Source organism: Sus scrofa, chromosome 1 (genome assembly GCF_000003025.6).
Source record: "Sus scrofa isolate TJ Tabasco breed Duroc chromosome 1, Sscrofa11.1, whole genome shotgun sequence".
Lineage (NCBI taxonomy): Eukaryota > Metazoa > Chordata > Mammalia > Artiodactyla > Suidae > Sus > Sus scrofa.
The window spans coordinates 113,084,469-113,108,236 of NC_010443.5; the positions used below are offsets into that span (position 1 = coordinate 113,084,469).

At 37.4% G+C, this 23,768-nt stretch overlaps 1 protein-coding gene across 20 annotated transcripts in view; it reads left to right on the plus strand.

The window, feature by feature from the left end:
- Nucleotides 627–23,768, plus strand: part of SLTM (SAFB like transcription modulator) — a 55,510-nt gene continuing 32,368 nt past the window's right edge. For 6 of the 20 annotated variants that reach the window (XM_021073578.1, XM_021073604.1, XM_021073587.1 and 3 more), the window contains exons 1-6: nucleotides 632–987; nucleotides 1,254–1,355; nucleotides 1,957–2,044; nucleotides 13,218–13,303; nucleotides 16,447–16,644; nucleotides 17,510–17,557. In XM_021073578.1, the coding sequence (XP_020929237.1) occupies nucleotides 826–987; nucleotides 1,254–1,355; nucleotides 1,957–2,044; nucleotides 13,218–13,303; nucleotides 16,447–16,644; nucleotides 17,510–17,557 (684 nt within the window). In that variant the 5' untranslated portion in view covers nucleotides 632–825. Of the gene's footprint in view, nucleotides 988–1,253; nucleotides 1,356–1,956; nucleotides 2,045–13,217; nucleotides 13,304–16,446; nucleotides 16,645–17,509; nucleotides 17,558–23,768 lie in introns of all 20 variants that reach the window. The other 14 variants (XM_021073584.1, XM_021073607.1, XM_021073618.1 and 11 more) reach the window with 7 other exon arrangements.

Sequence of the window (23,768 nt, forward strand, 5' to 3'; positions counted from 1 at the left end):
AACAGGCACCTATAAACTAAACTCCTTATTCAGTAATCAATTTTGTGTTGAGACATCCGGACCCCCCGGAGAGGATGATAAACTGGCCAGTTCAGAAGGGAAGTTGTCCTGCTTTTCCAGTGAGATGGGCAGTCCTAGAATAAACGAAGATTTCCTGGGCAGAGGCACGTTTTCCCCGAGACAGCTTGGGCGGCTTATCACACAGGCAAGCCCTTTATATTCTTATAACCCTTTATGCTCTTTATATTAACCGCCCTAGGGTTTCTTTCCGGCCTTTGAATGGAACTTGGGGAAACTAGTTCGTTCGTGCACAGAGGCCACATTTTTTTTGATTATTCAGCAGAACCGATAAAGTATTTCCCTGAAGAGGTTCACGGAGCGCACACGCCTCTTACTCTGTGTTGAGTAACGCGCGAACTATGTATGCCGAGAGTGCCTAGCACACTGCTGTTGCTCAAGACTAGAGACGTTGCCAAAACATGGCTAACGAAGCAGCGCGGAACCATGGAGGTATGGAAGTTGGTGCGGTTGGACGCGCCCGACCTCCCCAGCCCACGCATGAAGTCGCACCGCCCAGGTGGCAAGACCGGCTCCGCGGCGCGCGCGGGGCGCCGTCCCCTGCGCAAGTGCGCACGCGCGCCCGTCATCCGGGTGCTGATCGCTGCTGCAGGTTGCGCCCGGGTGGCGAATAGGGGGCGGGGCCAGCGGCTCATTGTGCGCAGCGCTGCGCGGCGCCGGCTGCCGGCGAGGCCTGGGTCGAAGTTGGAGCTGCTGCCGCCGCCCTGCAGCCCACTGGCTGCCTCGGCCGCGCGCTGCTCTTCTAAAATGGCTGCCGCCACCGGTGCTGTGGCAGCCTCGGCTGCCTCCGGTCAGGCAGAAGGTAAAAAGATCACCGATCTGCGGGTCATCGATCTCAAGTCCGAGCTGAAGCGGCGGAACTTGGATATCACCGGAGTCAAGACTGTGCTCGTCTCCCGACTCAAGCAGGTGAGGCCCGGCGAGGGCCGGGAAGGCGAGCTTAGGCCGCGCCTCGGAGCCCCCACTTCCGCCGCAGCTCCCGGCCACCCGCAGCCGCCGGGACCCGAGGGGTGGCACGGTGGGGAGGCCCCAGGCGGCGCCCGCGCGCGCGGGGAGAGCTAGGACCCTCCCGCGGCGCCCCCGCCCCCGCCTCCGTGCGCCGGGCCTGGCCTGCCCTGGGCCAGCGAGCAGCCCGGGACCGGCCGCCGCAGCCGAGCGCACCCTTGCTTCCCCAGGGACGTCCTCGCCAGGCTGGCAGGACTGCAGCCGGCCGGCGCGGCCTCCCAAGGGCGACCGTGGAGATCCGGGAGGCACTCGGTCCCCAGCCTTTAGCGATGGTGAGCGCGTGCATTTCTTGGCCTCATAGGGACTGGTTACTTTGGTGACTTCTGCGAAGTTACCGTTTAATTGTGCCCAACCGTTTCCTCCCCATATTGGAGGGGAATTGATAGTGGGAGTTGATGGGTGGGTAAGAGAAAGGATTTGTTTTCCGCTGGGTTTTCTGTTTATGCATTAGCGCAATAATCTGCTTTTTCATCCCGGATAATCTTTCTGGTTTGAGTGAGTGTTGAAACTGTAGTAGAGGAGAAATAAGTTTGTATTATAGAAATTAGGAAAGCTCTTTTTAGTTCTTTGCTTTCGTAGCTAGCAACTTTTCTGCAATCGAGAATATTTAGACTTTTGTTCAGTATGATAATATGTGATAGTTAATTTTTTCGACTGGGTAAAATATAAAGCTCCATGTGATTTTGATACCTAATGATATTTCCTCCTGAAAGTGTCTCTCGTGTAGTTAAATTGCTCCTTTTTGAAGTTGCTTTATGAAATGACTGGCAATTCTGACGTCTTGAGGCTTGAGGTTTGCTATTTTTTCATTTCGTTTTTATAAAATAAGTTTAGATAGATTGTGTAGCATATTAACTTCTCTTTCTAATGTAGGCTATTGAAGAGGAAGGAGGCGATCCAGATAATATTGAATTAACTGTTTCAACTGATACTCCAAACAAGAAACCAACCAAAGGCAAAGGTTGTTACGAGTTATAAACATATTTTAAAATATATTTTGGTTATATAACTTGCCTCTGCTCTTGTGCCACTTGCCCTGTTTATATAGTGCTACTCTTTGCTATTTCCCTCTGGCACTCTGCCTTGTTGGGTCAAGGAAGAAAAGTTACTGTTGCCAGGCTTTGGGTGACTAGTAGCCCTTAAGATTTGGCTGAAGCTGACGTGAAAGTGAGACCAGTTCGTTATTGCTTCTGAAAAAATTACAAAGTTGAGTTTCATAATGTTTCTTCCTTCATCGTACAATAGTTACTGAAGAGTAAAATAGTTTTGTATATGTCTACCTTGCCCCACAATTGGCAGAGTATTGATGGAATTCCTACCAAATCTTTCACCTTGGCTCCTTGCTGTTTTCTCTAGTATAATAAAATTCTATAACCTTTGTGTTTAGTATTTTGTTTGACTTGGAGAACTTAATTTGCATTTATGCCATTATACACTCTAATTTTCAGCGAAATTCAAAAAGACCTCACCAAACATACTAACAAGGTAGGGGGAAAAAAATCCACGACTAATTAGCTTAAAAAATTTTACCTTATAGAAATATGTTAAAGATTTAGATTTTATAACTTTTAAACTAGGCCAAAACATATTTCTAGGATATGATGATTTAATGAGTAGGTAAAGGTGGTTTTAATTAACGTTTTAACAATATAAATGGGACATATATATTTAAAAGGTTCTGGTCAGTGAAATCCTAACTTAAATAATTGCAAATTTCTTCTCCATACCCTGAGGATAGTGGCAGACAGTAGACATTATGTGGGTATTTGGATCCTGGTATGTGGGTATTTGGAACCTGGAAGTTCTCTGCAGCTGCAGCATTTTAAAACTCTAACCTTTACTGCTTTAAGTGATCCACATGCTACCCTTACATGCTATAGACCAGATTGATTGCAACTAGAGTAAAATGGTTGAATGGAATAACCTTGAAAAGAAGGGAATAGTCAAGTTTTGTCTAAGCGGCCTACCTGAGTATCAGGCCAGGCACATCCTGATGCCATCTCACAGTATGAGTTTTTGTAGGTTTGCAAGAGTCCCCTATTTGTGCCAAAGGAGATTGAAAAGGGCCAATAAGCATTTCCTGGATAGGATGGTAATGGCAGAGATAGAAATGTAGTTTAGAGGAGTAACAAAGTTATCTTGAAGGTCTGTGGCTTTTAATGTAATTCTGACTCAGTGTATCACTTTGAGAGATACATTTTCCCTGTGTTTAGAGAAGCTCCTGTTGAGAAGCCTCTGGTGACAACCCAGAGGCAATTTCAAAACAAGGAAGCATAGAAAAGTCAGAAATAAGTATATTAGGAATTAACCGTGTTTCTTATAGTGGTTTCTTATAGTAATTTTGGTTCATGTCATTTATTCAGCACTTTGTGATAATTTGACAGATATTATATATTAATCGTAGTCTCAAGTTATTCGAGCTAATTATTGATTTTAGGCTGTGAAGTAAATCTCATTTGATTTATTCATCCTCACCTACTCTTAATTTCTCTATATCTGTTTATTTTTCAGCCGTTAGGAACTTCATTCATTTTACCCTTAGAAATATTCTAATTCAGCAATATATCATTTTAAGAAGTTTTTCAGTATATGTGTGTGTATATCATAGTAGGTTATTTTTTTCCTCTTATGTGGATTATAAGGATACTTGAAATTTCATTTTTCCATAACTTGGATGTTAAGGTGTCTTGTGGTGTTTAGTTAGGAGTTGTAACATTAATCATTTGTCTGCAACACACTACAACTGAGTACTTCATAAGACTTATTCTGGGACATGTGTGATAAGTAGCTCTTGTCTCCTTCAATTTCATTTATCATTGTTCTGAAAATCCTATGAATTACAAAGATCTTGATATAAATCCTAAACCAAGAACCTAGTTTGAATTAATTTACAGTTAAGATCCTTGCAAGATTAGTGTAAATTAAGAAGTTTAAAAATAATTTTTAGACATTAAATTCGAACATGGAAACTTCAAAAAAAATCAAGTTAACCATTTTTAAAACTAAGATTCAATAAATTATTTTAATATGATGTTCTTTTTGCCAAATTGTTTCACTAAGCTTAGCAGTATCACCTTGAAAGTAATTTCATTTGGTCACACTACTTTTCCTTCAGTGGGTTTACTTACTTTTTATAAAATTGGAAAATTTATCGGACTATCTGTAAGGTCTCTTAGTTATAGGTAACCAGGAACCAGAAGAAAATTTTTCTCTGTTCACCTAAAATATATGTATAAGGAATAGTAAAGCTAGCACTTTTCTCCTCACTTCAGTATGGATATGTTTAGCTGAGAATTCTAGAAAAGGAAGAAAATAAAGGGATTGCTTAGAGGCATTCATGTGGACATCTGCAAGACATAGCACTTAATAGCTTGTTAGGAAAATAAATAATTGTGATGATAATGTGGCTTAATGCAGCAAATGAAAGTTAAATGATGTTAAATGATAAGGCAAGAGATGCTTCATGGGTCTTGAAAAATTGCTTAGGTAAAATATTGAGCTCATTTTCTTTTAAGTGCAGGGTCACTATTTCTTAAAAATTTTTGGGGGGATAAAATTATGTTTCGACAGATCAGAGGAAAAGGAACCTGCATTCTTTAGTATATTGTAGAATTTAATGTGATTATATGCACAAACTCACAAACTTGTAACAAATGTTGATAATGTTATAGTGGGTTCTAATGTTTATGATCAACATATTTGTAAAATATTACAAATATCTATTTGCATAGTTCATATGGTGAAATTTGTAGCTTAGATTGGTTCTCACTTCTGAGTCTTTCACCCTCTCTTTGCTATGAACTTTTTAATAAGTAACCTAGAAGAAAGCTTCACTGTGAGATTTACTGTCATTATTTGGGTGTGCGCTAAGAAAGCAGTTAAACAGGTAGAGCTAACTCCTCATTAGCTTGTTTTAGAGATTATAGATTTAAACTTTCTTTGGGTTTATCTGTCAATAGGATATCATTTCTTTGGATTTTCAACCTTTAGAGTCATGTCTTAATTTCGGCAAAAGTTGCTTTAAGTAGTTAACCAGTACAGAAGCTTATATAATACTGAGTTGAAACTCACTTGGCATACTTGCAGGCTTAAAAAAAGATTTAAACTGCTATATAAAATCTGATTTGTTTTCACTTAGAAACAAGTATATTTGGGAGTTATTGGTGTATCCATACATACAATGCCTGATTTTTTTTGTGGAAGATACTAGTTAGTATAATTGCATGTTTTCTGTGTACAGCTTTCTAAAATTTGTATGCCACAGAAGAATATCCAATTAAAATGAGTTTGATATACAATATCATAGTGTACTGTAACTCCTGCAATTTTTTTTTTTTTTTTTTTTTTTTTTGGCTTTTTAGGGCCGCACCTGTGGCATATGGAGGTTCCCAGGCTAGGGGTCAAATTGGAGCTGTAGCCACTGGCCTGTGCCACAGCAACGCCAGATCTGAGCTGCATCGGTGGCCCACACCACAGCTCATGGCAACGCTGAATCCATAACTCACTGATTGAGGCCAGGGATCGAACCTGCGTCATCATGGATGCGAGTCAGATTTGTTAACCACTGAGCCACGACAGGAACTCCAATTTTTTTTTTTTTTTTTAAACTGTAGTATGTTTGGATGCTAAGGAAATTTTAATTAGATCTGTGGCATTGAGAAGGGTTTTGGGGACAAAATTGTCATAATTCTTTTTTGGGTACTGACTGGGCTAGAAGCTTCGTAAGGGTAAGGATGTAGTCTTTTATTTACATTAGTCTCTATGATTCCTAGCATATTGCTTGGCATATAATAGGCACTCAGAAAATATTTGTTAGATGAATACTGAGGACCATGTGATGACTTGCTTAACAACTGCTTTTAAAAATACTCTTGACTTCAGTGGCTTGGGGTAACTGCTTTGATGCAGGTTTGATCTCTGGCTTGGGGGTTGGGGGGGACTTGAAAAAAAATCTCTTGGCGCTCATTTTAATTGCGTATTTCTTTTGTAGGAAGCATGAATATCCGAGATTAATAGTCTTTACTATCTTATTAAATATTTTTTCTTTTTAAGGTGCCTTTCTCAACAGCACTAGTGACTTCTTAAACATTGATGTCTGAAATGTACTTACTTTTAGAACACATGAATCTTGGCAGTGGCCTTTTATCCCTCACCAAGTCGCTGCTATGTTGGAAAGCCTCATAACTTTTGCTGGAATATTGTTCGGCCTCAGAAGTTGTGTATGTCATTTTCATTTCACAAAACTAGGCTCTTTTATCTCAGCCATTAAAACTTGCATTTGATTTATGCAGTTGTCTGTGGTAGATTGTTTATCATTGAATCACTTTCGCTTTTTTCAGCTATTTTGTTATACGGGGTGTGTGTCAAAGATCCTGGTGGGGATACAGGTAAAATTTTCTATTTCTCTAAGAGTTTTTTCTCCCAAGTCATTTATCTTCTAGGCATTTTGAATTAAGGGCAGAAGACTTCAAACCTTATCTTCTCTTTCACAATCTCTTATAAAATAAAGTGAAATAAAGTGAGAATTGTCTAAGAATTAGAGGAAAAAAGAAATCATCATCATCATCATTAGTATTAGTATTATTTTTTTATGGCCACACCCAGGACTTATGGAAGTTTCCAGGCCAGGGATTGAATCTAAGCTGCAGCTGTGGCCTACCTTGAAGCTGTGGCAGTACCAGATCCTTTAACCCACTACACCAGGCATTGAACCCACACCTCTGCAGAGACCTGAGCCACCGCAGTCAGATTCTTAACCCACGGCACCATAGTGGGAACTCCAAGAAATCATTATTGTTGGTTGGTAACATCAGAAATGACTTTCATGAAGAGACTGAAAAATTCTTAAACTAAGGCTTAAGGCTGAAATTTACTGGTTTATTTAGTCAATTCTGTGGTAGTTCTCACATATTACAATAAAAGGGCTTTTGTGTTGTGCAATTCCAGGAGTTAACTGTTCACACCATAAACTTCACAGCCCTAGCTAGCCTTATGTGGCAATCTTGGTACCCTGGAATAGTAATTTGCATTATAGCTTTATTAGAATTGTTTTCCAGGGAGTTCTCTGATGGCCTAGCGGGTTGAGGCTCCTGCGTTCTCACCGCTGTGGCTCTGGTTGCTGCTGTGCGGCGTAGGTTCAATCCCTGGCCCAGGAATTCCCACATACTGCCTGTGTGGCAAAAAAGAAAAAAAAAAAAAAAATACAAAAAAAACCCAAGCGAGAACCTGAAATAAACGTTGCAACTCTCATTTAAAAAAAAAAAAAAAAAAAAAAAAAGAATTGTTTTCCAGATTATAAAAGTGAAATGTTTTTACTTTAAAAATTAGATAATCCGGGAGTTCCCCTGTGGTGCAGTGGGATCAGTGGTGACTCAGGAGCACTGGGATGCAGATTCAATCCCCAGCCCAACACAGTGGTTTGGGGATTTGGCATTGCCACAGCTTTAGTGTGGGTCACAAGTACAGCTCAGATCTGGTCCCCGGCCTGGAAACTCCTTATGCTCTGGGGCAGCTGAAAATGGGAAAAAAAAAAAAAAAAAAAAAAAAAAAGATAATCCAGAAAAGTACAAAAAAATGAAAATTACAATTCCACCATCCTGAATTTATCATAGGTAACGTTTTGTTGCTCTAAGGTCTGTGTGTACGTACATGTGCATGTACTCATAGGAAGTTTATGTTTAAGGGTTCTTTTTCCTTTTTAAGAACTAAAATAGGTTCATACCATGTGTAGTGTTTTGTTAAAGGTGTTTTATTAAATTTTCTTTAGTCTGGCGAATCTGAAAATAGTAACCTTCCTCTTACATTCTTTTCACTCCAACTTCTTCAGTTATGCTCAATCTACTCTAGAGTAGAGTTGAGTTTTTAAAAATACAGATACCAGATGCCTGCCCCCTAGAAATTTGGTTTCCATTGCTCTGTTGGGGGCCCAGGAATCAGTATTTCCTAAAAGCTCCTCAGGTAATTGTCCCGGAGCTAGAGTTAAGAACCACTGGTTACTACAGGCTAAAGTTTGAAACTTAGCATCATTTTTATTCTTCTCTTTTCTTCTTGTCACCTTGCAGTTTGTTTTCTACACCTCAGAATTTTCAAAAACCTTTGATCTTTATTTGATGCTCACAACAGTGCTGAGAGTTAGGCAGCACTATTTTTCTTTTATTGATAGGAGAGAAAAGTAATCCATTAAGAACTCAGTTAATTTTTTTTTGTGTGTGTCTTTTTAGGACCATACCTGTGGCATATGGAGGTTCCCAAGCTAGGGGTCGAATCACAGCTACAGCTGCCGGCCTACACCACAGCTAAGGAGAACGCCGGATCCTTAACCCACTGAGTGAGGCCAGGGATCGAACCTGAAACTTCATGGTTCCTAGTGGGAGTCATTTCTGCTGCGCCACAATGGGAACTCCCAAGAACTCAGTTACATTTTGCTGCCTTTTAAAATCTTGTAAAATGCTCACAAGTGTGTGTGGATGTTCAGTTTGGTTATCTTTATTTATTTGTTTGTATTTATTTATTTTGGCGTTTGGAAGTTCCTGATCCAGGGATCAAAGCTTTAACTAGAGCCACAGCAGTGACAATGCAGTATCCTTTACCCACTGATCCACCAGGGACCTCCCAGTTTGGTTATCTTTAGATGACAAAGAGATTTAAAAAAAAATTTTTTTTTAAATTACTGGAATGTAGTTTACTTACAGTGTTGTATTATGAGTATGAATTATCTTTATGGTAGATTTTTTTAAAATAATAAAATGACCTATCGAATGACTACTGTGTTTAAGGCAATGTGCAAAAGCTTTTTAGAAAACTGATTTCATTTAGTGAAATATTTTAATAGAAGAGAAACTAAAATACAGATGCATACAGTTAACACAAGGCATAGTCCATGATTATTTTAAGATTTCATGCAGTTAGGGAGGGGTTGTTGCTGGAAATACTGACATTGCTCAGTTTGACTTGGACTCTGAATCTTACCCCCTCTTCTCTAACAAATTTTATGACTACACATTTTCTGCATTTTATAGCTTCTGTAAATGTTTGGGGGAAAAGTTTCTCATCTTCAAAGTTTTTTGGTGAAATTACTTTAAAATCTACTTATTAAGTGGATTTTGTTTTGTTTTATTTTTGGAGGTATTTCTGAGCTTGAAAGGAAGATCGCAAACCCCTATAAGGACCACTTTGCTTTGAAGGCGAAAAACAAATTGTGATCCAGAATTCTTTATTTATAATTCAGAAATAAAAATATTCTGAAAACAAAGTTTTTTCTAAAGTTTGGTGGCAAGAGTGAGGCTTATAGTCTTGATTTATCCTAGTTGATGTTAATATCCATATGTTTCATTGCACGTCTGTAATCGATCGAGAGAAACTGTTCCAGAAGCCACTGAGAGGTTTAAATTGCCAAATGGTATATACACAATTGTACTCTTTTAAAATCTGACAGTTCTAAACCAGTCTGGCCCAGATGGTTTCATTAAGGATTTGTGGACCTATACAAATTTATGTTGCATAAATAAAGAAATGTTCTAGCTTCGTTTTCCTTGGGTATATACATTTTTACTTTGCTGTTTTATTTTAGACTCTAAAAACAATTGCAGTGTATTTTATGTAATTTCAAAATAGCTATATGTTACTCCTATGACAGTTTGAGATGTGGTAAGTGATTCTGCTTCCACCTTTTAATTCTGCTATTCACACTATCTTTACTGCTCAATTTCTCTTCTGGTTTTGTTCCCGTAGCATTAAAGTTAGGCTTATGTGAAACTTTCAGTTAGCTTCCTCATCCTGGTTGCACTACTTTCCTTTGGACCAGTTCACGATTTCATTCTCTGAAGGACAAAAGATTCATGTATTAATTTGCTGTAGGAGCTTTAATAGTACCAGCTTAAATGGGAAATAAAGGTATAAATGGTTACTGACTATACAAAAGTGTGCTGAAGCTGGTGGTGCTTGTTGATTTAAGTGGGATTTAGTTTTTCTTGTGAATTCTTAGCTGTGACATCATGATATCCTGTAGATATACCTTGAAGCATTGTTACAGTTGAAGTTTACAGTCCTTACTGACAGGATGGGGTTGCTCTTGGTGCTAGTTTGACTGGCATGCATGTTACCTTTGTCCCAGTGAGGGCGGAGTAGAAACCTAGATCTCGTTTACTGCTAGCATTCAAACTAGAACCTATGCCATTATCAGTCAGTACATATATAATGCTCAAGTATCTGCTCATTATAGAGCATTGTACTAGGTTCTGGGCTGGATGGTGACCATCATAGCTTTTTAAAATGTGAGTTATATTTTACATCGGGGAGGGGTGATACTTTTTTTCATAAAGGAAGAAATTACAATATAGTTTCTAATTCAGTGTGTGTAAACAAGACGAAAGTTACATAGATTATGAAATCAGTCAAAAACTAGTGTGTAAAATGTCAGCTTTCTTAAATATTATGTACCTATCAGGTTATCTTTACAGTTTCATCACTCTATATTTGAAAATCTTTTCCTCATGGTTTTTATGTTCACAAGTTGATGACACATTAAGTGTTTAGTGCTTTCATATGATACAGCTGTTAAAAACAATAAGGGATGGGAGTTCCCTGGTGGCTCAGCAGGTTAAAGATCTGGTGTTGTCACTTGCTATGGCTCTGATTATAGCCTCGGCATGGGTTCAACCCCTGGCCTAGGAACTTCCATCTGCTGCAGGCACAGCCAAAACAAGAAGCAAAAAACCCCAATAAGGAATAGCAGAGTTGGACTTTTTTGTGTACTTCTGCCTCTTGTTGCCTGTTTGTTATAGGACTGGTTATGTAATCTCTGTGAGTCTCACATTAAAAACTTTACAGACAGGGCTTTTGGAGCCTCTGTTGGTCCTAAAAGAGGTAACATTTTAAATAACTGGCACAATGTAGCTGCTTGAAGATCTGATGGTCCTTTGGGTTTTGAAGGGTGGAAATAGGCCTGGGTTTAAATTGAAGCACTGCCTCCATTAGTTTTGTAATGTGATTAACTTTTCAGCGTTAGTGTCCTGTTTTGTGAAATGGGGATAAAAGTTTCAGAGTAGTTATGAGGATAAAAATGAATGCATTAATATACATGAAGCATGTATCTTGGTGCCTGCACTGTGGAAGCTGCTTAAGCAGTGGTAGTAACTGCTGTTGTTTTTGTGATGTAGTGTAATTTGGATTTCCTTTAAGTAAACTAAGGCAAGTGAAATTCACCATGGAGTGTGCATAGTATATGTAGCGTGTCGTTATGCTTAGGGCTGCCATTTCAAAGATAATATCTTTAAATTGAGTTAATTAACCACTCCTTACTAGAATAATGTCGTTTAAGTAGGTCATAGTTAGATGTAGTGGAAAGAATTTAGGACTGGAAGTGAGAAGCCTTGGCTTCCAGTTCTGAAAATACCATTTACTAGCTTTGGACAAGCTGTGTAACCTCTCAGGTTCATTTTTTTCTTTTGTAAAATTGTGGTCATCTGCCGTGTGTATCATCGAGTGCTTGGAAAAATCAATTGAACCTTTTCTTCCCTCTTTTTTTAAAGTGCTTTGCAAATTGTAAAGGATTTTATATTTGTAAAGAGCAAATGCTATTTGCAAATAATCCGAAGGAGTTCACCCCAAAGCTCTACTCTTTAGCTTATTTGGTGGTGTGGTGGGTCGGAGATGGACTTATTTATCCCCAAAGGTAGCATCTTTAAGGCTTTTATATTATGAAACTTTCTATCTCTAAATGTGATAGGAGAATTTAGTGAACTCTTTCTCAGATAATACTGTTTTCTTTTTCAAGGAAGGAACATCTTTTTTTGTTGTTGTTGCCTTTGTAGTAACTTCTGATTTATATTTTCTCTAAAATAGAAATGCCATTCTAAGCTGCACATTTTGTTTCTCTTTTGATTGACACAAACCCTCAGGGACAAGAAGACCTCTTTTACCTCAGTGGGTAAAATAAAACTCCTAATCTTCTTTTCACACTTTTGGAAGGACCAATATTTTGTTGCCCTTTTTTTTTTTTCACTCATTCACAGAAAGGATTTCAAATTGGGAATAGATGGAAGATAGGAGTTGGTAAGGAGACATGTGAAAGGGAGGTATACTAACTTTTTTTTATATTTACTCCACAGCTAAACCCCCTACCCTGGGGGTCATGGAAGCTTGAAATAGGTACATGACATAAGAAAATAGACATAGGAAAAGATTCATTGACCTCAGGACAGAACATTCATTAACATTTCAGAATAAATGAATTCTGAAAATTTTCTAATAGTTAAATTCTTTCAGCTTATATATATATACACACACAGCATTTCTGATACATTATGGGATGTTAAGTAGGTTTTTGTGGACTTGCTTGAAAACATGAACTTTTAGCCTTAGCTCAGTGGAAAGCTTTTTTTTTTTTTTTTTAATGTGGAAAACCGTAAAAAAATTCCAGCCCTCAGTTTGCAAAATTTGGAGGACAAGAATTGGGTTGAGGAGGTCTGTAGTCTGTCTGGAAGCAATTAACAGTTTTTGGTCTGAAGTAATTTCTACTTGCCTTAAGTTAGTTAAATCAGTCATTATGTTAAATGCCCAGCTCTATATATATTTAGGCCTTTGGAGAAACCAACATAAGCATAAAAGCAGTCAGTGTACTTTAAGTATTTTTTTAAATGATGAAGCAAGATGTACCTGAGAGTAGTGCAATATGTTATCAGCTGATGGATTGTGAGGTGTTGAGTGTGAGAGTTTTATTTCACAGAAATCTTGTTGAAGAGGAGAACTTCAGAAAGACTTTATGGGGGGTGTGAGTCTTGAATTTAGCTATCAGATGTCTGGTTATATATTCAGTTAGTAGAATACTGTTGAAAGGTGCTGCTACCTCCAGAACAATTGAGGATAGAGAATTTGAGTGGTGTAAAGAAAAATGTATCTCATATGTCAAGTTGGTTAAGATGATGGGTTCATATGTAGGATTAATTATTTGCCCGGTTTATTTTAGTGAAACGGCATGGCGTTGTTAAAGCTTTTTTTGGTTTTGGGACAGCTATGGCCAGGTGGTTTATAAGCAGTTGGCATTAGCATTGTTAGATGATTTGGGAATGGAGGTGATACCTTGGGGTAAACTCTGAATATTTTTGCTCTTAAAGTAATAAAACATTGGTTGTTAGCCCATTTTCCTTCTTTCGCAGGTAAAAAACAGGAAGCAGATGAGTTGAGTGGAGATGCTTCTGTGGAAGATGATGCTTTTGTCAAGGTAAAGTGTTAATTACACAGGTTAAGATGTTTATTTTGAAGCTAGTATTTTGCATCATCAATTCATGCATTTTACTTGAACATTAGACAGTGAAATATGTAGGTAAAATGAGACTTGCATGTTATTGTCAGTCTCACTATTTCTTGTAGTTGAGAAATATATTAAATAACTTTATCTTTAGTTATATGAAACATAGAGCAAAAAAATGTTTGTCCAGGCCTTTAAATAGAAATTTGAGACATAGGGGCCAGAGAGCAGCTATAGGACAATTGATTTTTTATTTCCTGGACAAGATACTGCAATGAAGGATATTGATAATTTATCTTCCATCTGCCCATTGCATTAGCTTTTGTATATAATTTAGATTAACCTAGTCCTTAAAACAGAGAGAGAAAATTGTTGATGTCTTGCTACTTAGTAAAGATCAAATTAGGAATTTTGTTTTGTCCTTTAAAGATAAATAAGCCAGATCTTTATTCGCTAAAAAGAATGTGTTTCAAAACTGACCAACCAGAAAAATGAAGTATGTAATTTTAATTAAGATTGTGGCAGTTCTGGAGTTCCCATAGTGGCTCAGTGGTTAACGAATCCGGCTAGGAACCATGAGGTTGCGGGTTCGATCCCTGCCCTTGCTCAGTGGGTTAAGGATCTGGCGTTGCTGTGAGCTGTGGTGTAGGTTGCAGACGCGGCTCAGATCCCGCGTTGCTATGGCTCTGGTGTAGACCGGTGGCTACGGCTCTGATTCAACCCCTAGCCTGGGACCCTCCATATGCCGTGGAAGCGGCCCAAGACATGGCAAAAAGACAAAAATTAAAAAAAAAGATTGTGGCAGTTCTATATACTTAGTTATTTAAAATCATAGACTTTGTTTTGTTTACATTTTAATGAAATGTGATCTGCTACTTATTGATCATTAGGTCTTAAATTATGTAATTTACATTCCCTGTTTTCTATCTTCTGTGTAAAATTAGTCCATATATCCGTAACATTGCAGGATTTCTGTGTGCTCCGTCATGAGGTCAGCTCAAGTCCATTCACCCATCCTTCTCTCCTGACATATAGTTCTCTACCCAGTCCCCCTACCCCCACCCCACCTTATGCACATATAGTTTGCACAGCACCACACACCTTACCCAGGCACAGAGAGAAGGATGTCTGGTTGTGGAATTAATCCTGAAGTCAGATAATTTTAGGAAATATTTGCTCAGGGATCCATTAAGATTGATTGCATGCCTGTAACCAGCTTTTGTTTGAGGTTTAGGAACTCTTCAGTCTTTGTATTCTGTGTTTGTGTGTTTTTTTTTTTTTAATAGTATATTTTCCATTCCTTTGCTTTTTTTTCCCCTCTAATTGTCTTCACTAGTGAGTGTATGATTAAGCCAGAATTACCCATAAAGTGGAAAAGTATTGTGACTTAGTAAAGACGCTTTTAGTTTTCAAATTTCTAACTTTCAGCTCTTCATTTCATAAAAATTGTATAGTTTGAAATGTTACAAGGAGATATAATACTGTCTCTTATGTGTACTGCAAAGGATGCCTTTGTGTTGTTAAATGAACCCAGCCATAATGTCTAGAAGAACAAAAGAGCTTCAAAAAAATATCCTATTTAGGGAATTCCTGTTGTGGTGCAGTGGATACGAATCCGATTAGTATCCATGAGGATGCAGGTTCGATCCCTGGCCTTGCTCATTGGGTTAAGGATCCAGCATTGCTGTGAGCTGTGGTGTAAGTCACAGACGCAGCTTGGATCCTGCTTTGCTGTGTATGTGGTATAGGCTGGCAGCTACAGCTCTGATTTGACCCCTGGCCTGGGAACTTCCATATGCCATGGTCTGGCCCTTAAGAAAAAAAATCCTGTTTAAATGTATTTTAAATTTATTTATTATTTCTTATTTATTTTTCTTTTTCCCTTTGGTAGTATCAGTATGTATGATGTATTTGACAGAAGTTAAATGCATATACTTTTCCTGTCTCAGCGTTGGTAATTTTGGACTTTATACAGAAGTGGTGGGTAAATATCACCTATTGTTTAGATATATGAATATTATAGGAATTGCTTCTATTTATATAAGTGAGGAGAATGGGTCAAAGTTGGCACTTCAGAGTAGATGAAATTCAGTGACTCCCCTAGTTTTTCTTTTGTTCTGCACTTATTTTTCTACCATCATATAACCAACTACCTACTTCATTTTCTATTCTCAATGTTCGCCCACCCAAATGTAGTGAAGTTGGTTAAACCTGCTTTCCCAGAGATGCCCTGCTCCCCGACACTCCACATTACAAAATAGTCATATTTCTTCTCTGTTCCTACCTCCCTCAGAAATTTCTTTTACTTCATTGCACTTTAGTTATGAATGATGAATAGTTATACCCCTGTACTTTTTCCCTTCTAACCCAGAAACTTTTCTTAAATATAGATTTACCTTAAGAATAGGGTAGGAGGAAGGAATATTCATTGCTTTCAACCCTTTCTCTGCAGTTAATTGAAGAGGGATCCAGGCAGATTGCTACTTTTTTCCATGTTTCTACTCAGGCACCTTTGTATCCATAAACTTTGAAGGGCAAGTAGATACTCCTTCACAGAGACAATCATAACCTGTGTTCCCCTGCTTAATTGGCTTTGTGGCATCGTGGTAGATTTCAAAACAAATACATTTAGATTAATTATTTGCATTTCTCCCAGAACAGACATTGGTGTAACAGTTGGAATTCCTTATTATTAATTAGAAATAAACTTTATGTTATCATATATAAGACTTCCACGGTCTTTGAAGTTAAATCAAACTGTGCCATGTGTAGAAAACAAGTCATTTCTTTGAAGCCATGTCTTCTAGGACAGCTCACAGAATGTGACTTGGTAAATATTAAATAACTTGAACTTGAGAGCAGTCCAATTAGTGTGTATGTATTTCAGCACGAGAGGTTTGGGAACTCAGATGCATAGTTTACTGACCTTGGTGTTAGAACGCCTCTATTTTTAAAGATACAGTATGTAGTAAAAGTGATTGAACTTTGACTTTGGGAATAATGTTAAAATATGATAAAAGTAAAAACATTTAGAGATGTAAATTACCAAAAAGTTTGGTGGATAGCCTGTATGCTACTTTGCCTCTAGTTGTACCAAATTTTCTTACCATTAAAAGGACTGTGAATTGGAGAATCAAGAGGCACATGAACAAGATGGAAATGATGAACTAAAGGACTCTGAAGAATTTGGTGAAAATGAAGAAGAACATGTGCATTCCAAGGAGTTACTTTCTGCAGAAGAGAACAAGAGAGCTCATGAATTAATAGAGGCAGAAGCAATAGAAGATATAGAGAAAGAGGACATCGAAAGTCAGGTCTTTAGCCAGTTTTTTTGAAACGTGACACAGATAAATTAGTACTAAATAATTAGAGTATTTCTTCTAATTCAATGTAGAAGTCACAGAATTTTCAAAAAATACATTTTTAAAGTTATTTCTAAATCACCCAGAATCCTACCACCTAAGATGATTTTTTAAATTTTGCTTTATCTTCCACATGTGTATGTATTTTTACATAGTAGTTATTAATATATATTCACATAACATATCATAATAACTTCATAATTTATATCTTACACCATAACTTATTAGACTGCTTTCTGTGTGTCTAATAGCTGTTCCTTTAAATTGGTATATTTAAGTTTCAAGTTGCTAACTACCCTGCTATGAAGGAGTGTACCATTTCTCTCTAATCTTGCAAACATTACCAGGTGGTAGTTTATTTTTTCCTTTTGCTGCTTTAGTAGATATAAAAGATTAATATTTATTTATTCCATTATTATCAAGGGTGGGGAAATTACTTATGAAAGTTTAACTTAAAAGCGTATCATTTTAAAAATCTTTTTTTGAATGAAATAGACCATTTGTCCCGCTTTGAAGTACGTGAGTACCTCTTAAGAAAGTCATTGGATTAGGGGTCAGTATTCATGCTTGGAACACCTTGTTCTACCTAGCCTGAAGGGCTCATGATGGACATTTTTCTAACTCTCTTATCACTGTATCTAAGTTTTTATGTTGGCATAAAAAATGGTCTGAATTATTAAGCATTGACTTAGTTCTCATGGTATCCATAGACACTGTACAGAACACGAGGCAAGTGATAATTAGGTGTAGCATAAAAGCATTCTCATGTTACTCAGATATTTTGTAAAGCAAAGCTATTGTATACCCTTTTACTTAGGAAATTGAAGCTCAAGAAGGTGAAGATGATACCTTTCTAACAGCCCAAGTAAGTTTACATTTAGTCCTATGAATTTGATATTGTGGGTGGAAGGGCTTGGAAAAGGAATCTTACTTTGTCTTCATAGTTCTTTACTTCATAAAATTGCCTTTAATTTAATACTGTGTTATTTATGTGGTATATATGAAATACTTAAAATTGGCAGCTGAGATTTGTTGCCATGCAGATAATTGGAAGTTATTACAAGGTTCCTACCATTTTCAAAATAAAAAATAAAAATAGTCTATCCTTTTTATAAAATGTATCTTTAGTTACCAGTCCTTTGGGAAGCCTTCACACGCCTTGATTTTTTTGGTCACTTTGCTATAAAATAAATCACTTGAAAGTACTAATATCCTTTTCAAAATTTTAAAATTTTGTTATTTAACATTCTTAGGTTGAGCATAGTATAAAAATGATAAAAATCCCTGTTCTAGCAGTTTACTTATGTATGTGTGTAGAAAATGAATGCTCTTCTATTGGGTATTAAATTTTGTTGGTATATGTGATGTGCATAGTGTACTTTTTAAAACATGATGTATAGATGCTATATAGAGACATTTATAACTTAGTTTCTGCATGAAAAAAGCATCCTTTGTCTTTTTCTCATAACTGTACTTAAGACCCCCTTGTTTATGTATACTTTAAATAGTTTACTTTTAAATAGACATAGGGGTTCCCTTTGTTTACTTACTAGATTTAGAAATGGTAGTGATCAGTTATGTTTCCTCACTATAGTATTTATTAGAGGAGTATATAATGGGGCACATACTCATACACTGCCTAGCTGATAGCCTCTGGTCATGCCTTCCTTCCTGCAGCTCTCTTGCATTTGAAATCCTAGTGAAGCTGTGTATTGGCTCTCTGTGTTTATTGCAATTGGGGAGAAATAGCATTTCGGGGAGAAATAGCATTTCTGGGAGAAATGTTTTTGATAATTTGGAATATTCAGGAAGGAAATGTTAGGGCTTTGAAAGTCTGTAGACTTCTCCCACATACTATCCACAGGCATATTCATTTCTGAGTAATAAAAAAAAAATAGATGAGGAAGATTAACTCCCAAATTAGAGGAATACTTTTTCTAGATTGCCAATTTGCAAAAACATAGAGTTGAACTCTTTATATTCTTGGGCAACTTGCTTTTTAATTTTCATGAAGGGCCTCTCTTATAGTTGTGCAGGTGGTGAGTGTATAAAGGCATCATATCTAAGGGTCCCCACTCACATACAAGACTGTGTATTTATTATACAAATTTAGCAGTTGGAATGAAGTACTTTAAGAAATGGGTGCCTTTTTCTAAATTTTACAAGTTTTTATGGGCTAAAATTTTACAAGTTTTAGGGGCAAAAATTTCACAAGTTTTTATGGGCAAAAATTTTACAAGTTTTTGGCCTTGCTCCCATTCCATCCTGATTATGAAAGAACACTTACAGGGACAAGTTTTGCCTTGTTGTATCAGAAGATAGGGAGGTATATCTTCAGAGAAGTTTTAAGTAAAATGACCTTTTTAGGAAATTCCCATTGTGGCTCAGCGGTAATGAACCCAACTAGTATCCATGAGGATGCAGGTTCCATCTGTGGCCTTGCTCAGTGGGTTAAGGATCCAGTGTTGCCATGAGCTGTGGTGTAGGTCGCAGATGTGGCTTGGATCCTGTGTTGCTGTGACTGTGGTATAGGCTGGCAGCTGTAGCTCTGATTCGACCCCTAGCCTGGGAAACTCCATATGCTGCAGGTGCACCCCTTTAAGCCAAAAAATATAAAAAACTTAAAAAATGACATTTTTCCTTTTCCTAAATGATGTATAGTGGAATATCTAAAAAAATACATGAATGTGTCTGAGTTCCATCATGATCTGAAGCTTCTAAACATGCTTAATGAATATATTATCTTATTACTATGTACATTAAGGAATAATTGTATAGAGTGTAACCATCACATAGCTTCTGCTGTTATCAGTTTATGGGCAGTATTTCTTCATCTGTACCTCCATTCAGTTTCCCTTTTCTGCATTATTTTGAAACAAATCCCAGAATCCCTTTTCACTTTGAAATTTTTAGTATGTATCTCTAAAAGAGGACTCTTTTATTTTTTACGTTATTACTAATAATACACGATTTTTAAATTCTCCATATTCAGTTGTCCATATATTTTTTAAAAAAACAAGTTTTAGGAGTTCCCATCGTGGCTCAGTGGTAATGAATCTGACTAATAGCCATGAGGATTTGGGTTCGATCCCTGGACTCGCTCAGTGGGTTAAGGATCCGGCATTGCCGTGAGCTGTGGTATAGGTTGCACACGCAGCTTGGATCCCCGCATTACTGTGGCTGTGGTATAGGCTGGCAGCTGTAGCATCAATTTGACCTGTAGCCTGGAACTTCTGCATGCCTTGGGGGCAGCCCTGAAAAGCAAAAACAACAAAAAACCAGTTTTATTTGAATCCAGATACAAATAAGATCTATACATAGTGATTGATTGGAATGTCTATTAGGGCTCTTTTAACCTATAGGTTTTCTCTCCATGTTTTTCCCCTGTTGTTTTATTTGTTGAATGAATTGAGTTGTTTACCTTATAGAGCAAGATTTGGCAAAGTTTTTCTTAAAGAACAGGTAGAAAATATAGCCTGAGAACTTTCATATGCCACAGGTGCAGCCCTCAAAAGCAAAAAAAAAAAAAAAGAAAGAGGAGTTCCTGTCAAGACTCAGCAGAAACCAATCTGACTGGGATCCATGAGGACACAGGTTCAATCCCTGGCCTCACTCAGTGGGTTAAGGATCTGGCATTGCCATGAGCTGTGGTGTAGGTCACAGACGTAGCTCAGATGTGGTGTTGGTATGGCGGTGGCGTAGGCCAGCAGCTACAGCTCCGATTCTACCCCTAGCCTGGGAACCTCCATATACCTCAGGTTTGGCCCTAAAAAGAAAAAAAAGGAAAGAAAATATATTAGCCGTCGTAGGCCACATTGTTTGTCAGACATTCTGCTCTGCCATTGTAGTGTGAAAGCAGCCACAGACATTAGGAAAATGAATGGACCTGGCTGTTTCAATAAAAATCTTTACAAAAAGAGTATCTAGCATAGTTTGACACCCTTGGCTCTAGAGCTACCAGACTACATTTTGCTGATTGCGTTCCTTTGGAGTTGTTCAACATTTTCCTCTGTTTACTGTATTTCTTGTAAATTGGTTACTTGGTTACAGGATCTAGAGGCTTGCTGTACGATTCTGTCACCTCCTATCTCCATTCCCCCCAGAACACACAACCAGTTCATAGGTAGTGTGTTGTTCTGTTTGCATACGCATAATGTCTGATTGTATCTTCTTGGTGATGGTACCAATCAATGATGATCCACATTCCAGTCTTTAATTAGGGAGATCAAAGTGGTGGTATTCTAATTGTCATTTTTTCTTTATTTATTAGCTAGAATGTTCCTTTTTAGGGCTGCACCTGCAGTATATGGAAGTTCCCAGGCTAGGGGTCGAATCAGAGCTACAGCTGCCAGCCTACACTACAGCCACAGCAACGCAGGATCCGAGCTGCGTCTGCAACCCACATCACATTTCACAGCAATGCCAGATCCTTAATGCCCTAAGTGAGGCCAGGGATCGAACCTGCATCCTCATGGATCTTAGTTGGGTTCATTAAGCACTAAGCCACAAAGGGATCTCCCTAGAATGTTCCTTGAAAGAGAAATTTCTCCTCATCCACTATCTGGTTACCCTCTTGTACCATTTATGAAGAAAAGCCAGGATATGTATTTGATTGTTTTTCTTTTATTTGCCAATTTTCAAAATAATGAGCTGATTCATGAGCATCTCCAGTAGTGACTAATGAGTTTTTCTTCCTTTTTCTCCCTTAATTTCATTTTTAAAATATATGGACTTAAATATATTTAATGTATTTCAATCCTTTGTAGTTCTTATCCTTATTGATGATCAAATCGTCCCATCTGTAGCCACTGAAAACCTCTTCAGGTTGGTTTTTGAGTCATTTCGACATGATCCTAGTATTCTTTGCTTCCTTGCTTTCTGATTAAGATGTTCCACTTCCTGCTTCAGACCTGTAATTAGAGTTTTTTTCCTTTTAGTGGTATATAGTATTTCAGGACAATAATCTGGGTAGTTGTGGTATTTGTTGCCACTAGGTTGGTGTTTTTTAGACCTTTTTGATGTACAGTGCTAAAAGAATGTATGTGGTTTGTTTTTGTTGGTTTTTACTTTTAGGTTAAAATAGATTTTGAATTCATAGTGATACTTCTAAGTCATTTATTTCCTTTATCTCACAGTATATATACAAGAGTTCTAGAATAATAATACCAACACCATCACCAGTATGATTTCTGAAAATAAGATTTTTTTCCCCCAGTTATATCTCTCTTAAGGACGCACCCCTCTAGAAATTAATATATCACTATGTTTTATACTAGTCTTGTGTATGATACCCAACATACATGTTTAGGTTGACTCATTTTATTTTTGGTATTGGGTATTAGGATTTTTTTAATTTAATCTATTTTGTGAGTGCATTTCAAATTAAAAGTGAGAAATTTTAATTTTATTTTATAATTGTTTAAGATGTTTACATGGTTTCAGAGTCAAATATCTGAGACAAGATATATTAAAAAAAAAATCCTCTTCACCCATCCCCTTATTGGTGAACTTTTAAAAATTTAGGATTTATCCTTTTATTATTTGTTTTTAAAAATGTGAACAAATAGACAATATATTTGCATAGAGATATATTTATTTAAAGCCAGTCTTCAGACTTTAACTTGAAGCTTAAATCTTTAGTTTTTAGGTGTTAGCCTCTGGGCAGTTTTTCCAGGTAGAATATGGCTTACATTTCACTTTTAGTTACTTACAATATTGTAACTTTGGACATGTTCTCTTAGTCTATTTCTATGTCTATAAGATGAACATTGTAATTCCTACCTGCTAGATTGATGTGAAGATCAGTCATATAACCAGGTATATAGTACATGTGTAATTAGTAGTTACTTTTAGTAGTTTACTAGCTTGAAGACCTCAGTTACTTGAGAATTGTTTGGAAGGTTTTCTGCAAAATGTTTATATTTGCAAGTGCTTCAGTTCTTAAAAATTTCCTCTAGTCTCAATCCTATCAGTCTTCTAAGATTACATGATTGCATCATGTATGTTTTTCTGTTGGCCTTTGTTCCTAATGTGTCATTAACTTGGAAGGCCTTCCCTTTTTTTTTTGTCATGTGAAGTTTATATTTCTCTAATGGCCAGATTTATCTGTGACTCCTCCATAAAATTTTCTATAATGTCTCTCTCTTACATGGTGCTGTACTGTTTACAGAGAACTTTTTTATATCCATTTTCTTATTTAATTCTATTTATCCTATTTAGGCCTTATGTTCTCTCTGTTAGTAGGTGAAATTCACCTGGTAGGTGACAGTACCACAGAGTAAAACTGTTTCAGTGGTAAAGACAGGATAAATACCTACGTCTGGCATTCTTTTCACTAAATAACTCCATACTAGTAAATGTTGTTTTCTGAATTGCATTGTATTAGTGCTGCAGCTGAGCCCTTTGCCTACATCCAAATGAGCAGTTAGTTCAGTCCCTCGACCTAAAAACAACAGTTTCTTAACATTATATCTATTCAGTAAATTCATTTAACACATGTTTATTAAGTGCTTATTATGTGCCAGATATTTTGTGTTTCCCATGTTGTAGATAGCAGGCGATTGTGGTTTAGGGTTATTTTGGAGGTTTATTGTAAGTTAGACTGAATACAATGTTTACAAGTCTTTGGAAAGGAGACTTTCCAGAAATCTTCTTACTTAGCACATATAGGTACAGCTATCACAAGATTAATCTAGAGGAAGGTAGTGGAATAGGTATATTGTAAACACTTTGTTAACTGAAAAATAATCCTAGGCTTATCTGTCTCTCACTAGTCATTGCTGCTCCTAGGATGAAATAAAAATAAACAGGTGGAGTTCCTGCTGTGGCTTAGTGAGTTAAGAATCTAACACTTGCTCTTTGAGGATGTGGGTTTGATCCCTAGGCTCACTCAGTGGGTTAAGGATCTGGCATTGTTGCAAGCTGTGGTGTAGGCTGCAGATGTGGCTCGGATTCAGTGTTTCCATGGCTGTGGCAGGTACAGCTCCAATTTGACCTCTAGCCCAGGAACTTCCATGTGCTGCAGGTGTGGCTGTAAAAAGAAAAAAAAAAAAAAAATAGAGAAGCTTTCTGTATGA